General features: G+C 36.6%; 1 protein-coding gene across 3 annotated transcripts in view; it reads right to left on the bottom strand.

Annotated features, from left to right (window-relative positions):
- Window positions 1-2,213: 2,213 nt before the first annotated feature.
- Window positions 2,214-6,333, bottom strand: part of FAM135B (family with sequence similarity 135 member B) — a 195,437-nt gene continuing 191,317 nt past the window's right edge. For all 3 annotated transcript variants that reach the window (XM_054273529.1, XM_054273619.1, XM_054273712.1), the window contains 2 exons: window positions 5,459-5,572; window positions 2,214-3,682 (listed from right to left, as the gene is read on the bottom strand). In XM_054273529.1, coding sequence (XP_054129504.1) covers window positions 3,477-3,682; window positions 5,459-5,572 — 320 coding nt within the window. In that variant the 3' untranslated portion in view covers window positions 2,214-3,476. The remainder of the gene's footprint in view (window positions 3,683-5,458; window positions 5,573-6,333) is intronic.

Below are 6,333 nucleotides of genomic sequence, written 5' to 3'. Positions count from 1 at the left end.
GCCTTAGAATGCTGGGTTTGTTTTTTACTTAACTGAAGAATCCTTTAGAATTGAAGGGAGTTTCCCTTCAAATACAGCTGACACTAATATTGACAAGCTATAAAAGAAAAACAGGTTTGTCCCTCTGTCCAAGGTCCTGAAAAACTCTTATCCCCTATGAATATGAGTACTTCACTGAAGAGTTTTAAGCCCTGACCCCATAGATCGAGGAAGCCAAAGGGGATTTGTGTAGTTTGTGGGGAAAATCCTCGCAGAAATACTGCAAATGCACTTAAATGTATTTTAAAAGGCTTTATGTGAAAGGACAATATATTGAAATTCCAAAGGTTGTGACAAAGATGCTAATTGGGCACTTTACTAATTTTTATGAGGATAATTCTTGCTGTATATTTTTTTCCATGGAAAATAAGTCCATGCTGATGACTATACTTTGATGAAGTCCAAGAACTTATATAATATTTATTTTGTAATGACAATGCAGATTTCTTTGCAGTATTGTCATACAGTTGAGTGGATTTATAGTACCTAGAGGCAATATCCCACTAAAAAGAATAAAAGAAGAAAAAGTGAGGGAGGCTATTCTGAGAACTTAAAATGGAAGCTCAACTAGACCACTACTGCCAATATACCCCACAATGTTCTGCCAAGGATGATAAAATCTGTGTCTTATCATGTGACAGGAATAATACTTCCCAGATTTTTATGATGTTCCACAGGAGCTTTCTTCCATACTGCACAAGATGTCAGTTATGTGGACCTGATCCAAGTCTATAAACAATCCAACTCCAACTCTGAAATCTGACTGAGCCATCAAAGGATTCTATATGAATAGGAACCCTGACACCTTTAGGTATATTTATCCATCAGTCAAAGCACTGGTGGGAGTACAGAACACCAAAGTGAACTTGGAAACACCCATCACCTCCTGCACCAAAGCAGAGACCTTTTCCCATGTCCATTCTCTCAGAGTCATGCAAACAGAAGTCTGGGAATGCTGTCCAAAGCACAAGGCAAGGCAAGAAGCTCCCATCTGAGTATAAGAACAGCTACACTGGTTTTTTGTCAGACGCAGGACTGTGAGAGCTGGTGAGTGAGAGCTGGAAATAAGCAAACTTCTTTGAATAGACTGTGTACACTCACACAGCAGGCATGTATATAGGTGTAAAGTCACTTCTTTCTAAATGTTTTTCAAAATTTTCAGTTTGCAGACTCATGAACATTTTCTACAAGTGGACTAGCCCCTCACACAGCACACTGGAGGTTGCTTATGGTTAGAAGTTGCTTTTCTTTCCTGTTTTTCCATATAGGAGTACTACTCCTGGCTCAAAAGGGCTGCACTATATAACAGCTCAACCTCCATGTCCCATTATATTTAAAATTCTGTAGACAATTTACTGAGGAAGAAGTTACTGATATGTCTGTGCAGCTGGCACTAGACTGCTGAGGCCAAAAAGTGAGAAAGAATTCCCAAACAAGAAGTGGAAACCACAGGTTTCCTGATAGAATTCATTTGTTAACTGAGTAGAATTGACTGTTAACATTTAACAGTCAATCTGTAAGGAAAAAAAGAGAAAAAGAGAGAGAGAGTGAGACACAATAGTATGTACCTATTTAATTCAAGTACTGAGGTATTGTTTAAGAAACTTGTCAACATTGAATCACACCATGGAATTGTTCCCATAGAATTTCTACCTCTATGAGGGCACAAGAATTTTATGTGTAATACTTCTTTTCGGGTGGTTTAGTCTCACCTTTTGGTATTTACCTTCTTTCTCCTTCCTATTTTAAAAACATGCATCAGTTATCAAGCCAGCCTTTTTCCTTTACCAGCATAAACTCTTTTCTTGAACTAATTTTGTGGTTTTCACTTTTTTTTCTTTTGAGAAAAAATTAGTTTTACTTTTTGGAACTACAAATATTTCCCTGTGGCTGTGATGTATTTTGTTTTCATTTTGTATTCTCTTATTTCAGAAATCTCCACCATCTTGATCTTAGTTTACTGATGGGAGTCTTGACACCTAAACCCAACTGTGTAATTTTTTATAGTCATTGCTAGAATATATGGAGACTTGTTCATTTTCATTTTTAAACAAATTGTAGTTGTTTTAAAAAATTGCCTGCCTTCTAAACAAAAATAATTGTGAAGAATTATTCGCTTTCTCTTTTTTCAAAAAACTCCTGTGACATTGAAAATTCATGAAAATGTTATGAAAATGTTATGAAAATGCACAGAAAGTTATTGAAATTTGTCACTTTAAATCTGATAACTTTGTGATAAAAATCCTACTATAAATTTAATGAAAAAATTAAAAATTGGGAAATATGTTCTTTTTCAAAACTCTTAAAACCAACCTAAATAACATTGCATGAATAAAGTTTTAAATAGTTCAACCAGCTGTAACCATATAATAATTAGGACTGTATACAGCACTGCAAATGGGCATTTACAAAGGATGTAGAGAGTATTGCAGAGGATCTTAAGACATTCTTATATTTTTAAAGCTTTCCACACTCCTTACCATTCTATATCTCCAGCCTTTATTTTTCCAAATATTTGGGGTTTTCAAGCGTATAACTGGCTAGACTGAATTCCATATCAGTGTAATAAATTTTTTAAAAAAAGAAAATTTTTGGAACAAATGAACTTAGATACAAATGCAAACGTAAAAATTTTAACTTTGGGATTGTAACACAGTCAGTTATGGTCCTCTATAAACTTAAACAGAAGAAATGTTAACAGATGCCACTGATATTTTACAAGTAATCCAATATAGTCCTCTTGGTTTGGCAGCTTGTAACACAAATGAATTCTTCCCAAACTACAGTTGGGGCTTCTTTTTAAAGACAAATATCAATATTTGTTCATTCTATGTAAAATATTTTACTTCTTTCCATTATTTGAATGTACAATTTGTATGTTACAAAGTGTTACCAGTAATGGAACCATCCAAATATTTTCTTCCATCAAACAGAAAGACTGAAACTTTCATAAATGGTTTTCAGACTTCTCAGTTCATCACAAAGAGGGCTTTAACCTGAGTTCACATACACTTGTTTCCTTGTGTGTCACCTACCCCAAAAATGCTACAATGTAGAATGTAGAGCTTTGTTAATACAGTAAATCAAGGACAGACAAGTTCCTGGTTTAATATTCAGAAGAAATGGGAATTATATTGGTCCAATCACATTTAGAGAATTAACCTTCTTATTCTGATTCTGTACTTCAGAAGTGGCTCATGTCTTTATGTGGACAAAAGACATAGAAACTGAAGAGGAATATTTATTTCTTCCAAAAGCACCAATACTTGGAAGCTTGAATGCCTTAAAGCCATAGCACTTTATTCTCCAAAAGAGAAATGGAAATGGAAAGTTTGGAAGTCCCACCTGATCTCATTTCTATCATTGTACTCTGTTGGCTAAGGAAGTGTCCTCCACCCAATGGAAAGGTTGGCCTCTGTTACCCCATACTTCAGGCACTATTTGAAGTAGTTGAGTCCTGCCACGAGGAAAAACTTCTCCAGGAAAAGTTCGGAGTCCAGCACGGCAATGTGGGCAGCCCGGCCTATCAACGTGTTGGCGGTGTTAGGCAGAGCGTGGAACACGTTGTGTCTGATCAACGTGCAGTCCTTGGCCCCAATCAAAGGCTGAAGAAGGTTGTTAATCATTTCTGCGTAAACAGGACCTGAAAAAGGGTTGAGATATCACAACTACACACCAAAGCTCCCAGATCCTCTCTTTTCTTCCAGTGTCATTTAATTACAGTCTCAGTAAGAAGGAAAATGGAAGCAAGGCAAAAATAAATGAAAGAGACAGCAATCCCGTTCAAAGATTTGCCAGGTATACCAGAGTGGTGCTCTGATATATGGTTTCTTCGAGCTAGGTCTTATAAGCTCTTGGAGATTTATATCACACCCAAGATAGCTCAGCTACCTTAGAAGGCATAAAATCAGCAGGATGGCTTCTGTGGTCGTGTTGGAAACAGAAAAGTTTTAATAAAAGGCAAAATAACAAAACTCTTTACAGAGAAAGCCTGAGCCAAGTGCAAAAGGTTCTTGCTCCTGGTAAAATACCCCACAAAAGCCATTAGTTTCTTTGTTCTCTTCCTTTTCTAATAAATTGCTTAGGTGGGACTTTCTGGCTTCTGTCCAATTGGCTATCCTTACGTTTGAGGTGAAGTCCCCAAGTCTTATGAGGTTTCTTTTTATCTAATTGAGGAAAGAAACATCTGGGTTTTTTTCCTTTTTTAGGAGACAAAGGATAGTTTTGTCACTCCATCAACATGGGCCACATTCAGCCATACAGTGCTCATCTAATGGAGGCCCTGGCCATGAGGAGGGATCTGCTGAAGCTGCTTAGCATGAGCCTGGGACAACTTCAGCCTTTCCTCTGTCAGTGAAGAAAATGCTCATGCTTCTTTTAAGGGAGTGGGGTTGGACTCATACTGGCTATAAATTCAAATGTGAGAGGGTCTGGCATGACACAAGTCCATTTGGATTTCTCCGCTGATTCTAATGCAGGAAAGGAATAATGTAGAGATAGTTGAGGTGTTTATAGGGGCAGAAACAATGGCTCAGGAAACATTTGCAGATAAATGATCTGATGTATTGATAAATGTAATGATCTCCCTCCTATTAGATAAATACGTACCCAAGGAACAACCACTGTAGGTGAGTTGAAGAATTTCCTTTTAATTAATGTCTGAAGTAGGTAGAAAGAGCTGTCATTTAAGTAAAAGGTGTGAAGGCAACTATGCTGATTATTGGGCCTGTGTGTCTCTTTCTGCTTCCAAAGAATACCTCCATTTCTAAGTAATCACATATGTGAAATGGGTATGAAATTGCACTGAACATTATTCCTGGATGTGGCATCAAACTGAGGCCATGAAACATTTTATAAATGAACAAGACTGCTAATAACAAAAGCAATACACACAGCCTGAGCTCACAGGACGGCCTCTGGTGGTGTGAGTCCTGATGTGTTTTACAGATTTTATTACAAAAAATATGATTTTAGATCTGTCCCTTAAATTATCTTGCAGTCATTTAAACTCTATTACAAACAAAGGGAAACCCTCCTTACTTTGTATGTGTTGAGAAATATTTCATTATGTGAAAGAAAGGGGAGACAGTACAAGTAAATCAGTAGACTACATTAAAACATTGTCAAGAGCTAGTTCTATCACCTAAAAAAAAAAATTAGAGGGAAGGGGAGGAAGCAGTAAGAAACCTTTGATTATGACCTGATTGAAATTTGTTTTCATCAGGAAAAGAGCTTCTTGAAAAGCTTCTTTTATTGATTTCAGTAATTTCTTGTGGGAAATGAACACTTTCTTCCTTATCAAATAAACATTTCAGTTTTCATCATGTTGATGAAAAACCCTTCTAGTGTAATGACCTCAGTTGCACAGAAATGCAATTCTTCAGCAGCCTTGGGAATACATAAAAGAACTTAAACATACCTGTGTGTCTGTCCTTAAGTGCATTTTTGCACATTTCTATTCTTGCTGAATGAAAAGGTACATATCTGTCTTGGGGTGAGGCCACTAACACAACATTTTTAAAGTACTGAAGACCTGTGGCAAACATATTAAATACATTAATCACAATTAAGCACAGTGATGAAAAATAATACATTGTCAGCATGATTATTTCATGTTCAAAGGCTTTTGAAAACCTACAGTGCAAAATAGATTATAATTATTAAAACATGCAACAGAATATTAAAAATATTCATAACAGCTTATACACATTTCTGTTGCTTCTGTGAACTATTTGTTACTTATCACCACACGCATATTAATTGTATGTCAACAGGGAAAAGTAAGGACTGTCTGTAAAAAAAACTTTCATTAAAACTTTATTCTTGCAAATATTTATACCTCTAAACAGGATCAAGTTCAAAAATAACACCATAAATTAGTAAAATTCTCAAACAAAATAGAGAAGAAAAAGAATTGCTATAATATCCCACTGTTACATTGGTGTTGAATGAGTCTTAGGGTCCATCCAGTCCCTGTATGCAGCAGTCACTTGACAAATCCACACTGCTGGTAAATCAACTGAAAACCCTAAATCCTGCCTCTTCCCTGGAGCTGGGGCCACTGATGAGCTCCTGCTGTTTGATCTGTCTATGGTCACTTGAGTTCTCCATCACCCACATTTAACAGAAACACAAAAAAATGGATATTGATGACATAACCCACTTGTTCAGAGAATATCCTGAACACAGAAGAGCTGTGGGTTTGTCCTTCATCTTTCCCTCTCTCTTATGGGTCCAGAACCAGAGCCAGGCTGGATGGGGCTTTTAGCTGCCTGGTCTAGTGGAAGGAGTCCC

Source organism: Melozone crissalis, unplaced genomic scaffold (assembly GCF_028551555.1).
Source record: "Melozone crissalis strain CALT ecotype California unplaced genomic scaffold, PUWL_Pcris_2 ptg000002l_1, whole genome shotgun sequence".
Taxonomy (NCBI): Eukaryota; Metazoa; Chordata; class Aves; order Passeriformes; family Passerellidae; genus Melozone; species Melozone crissalis.
Note: the sequence above shows the minus strand (reverse complement) of the source record. Positions and strands in the feature narration are given on the sequence as shown.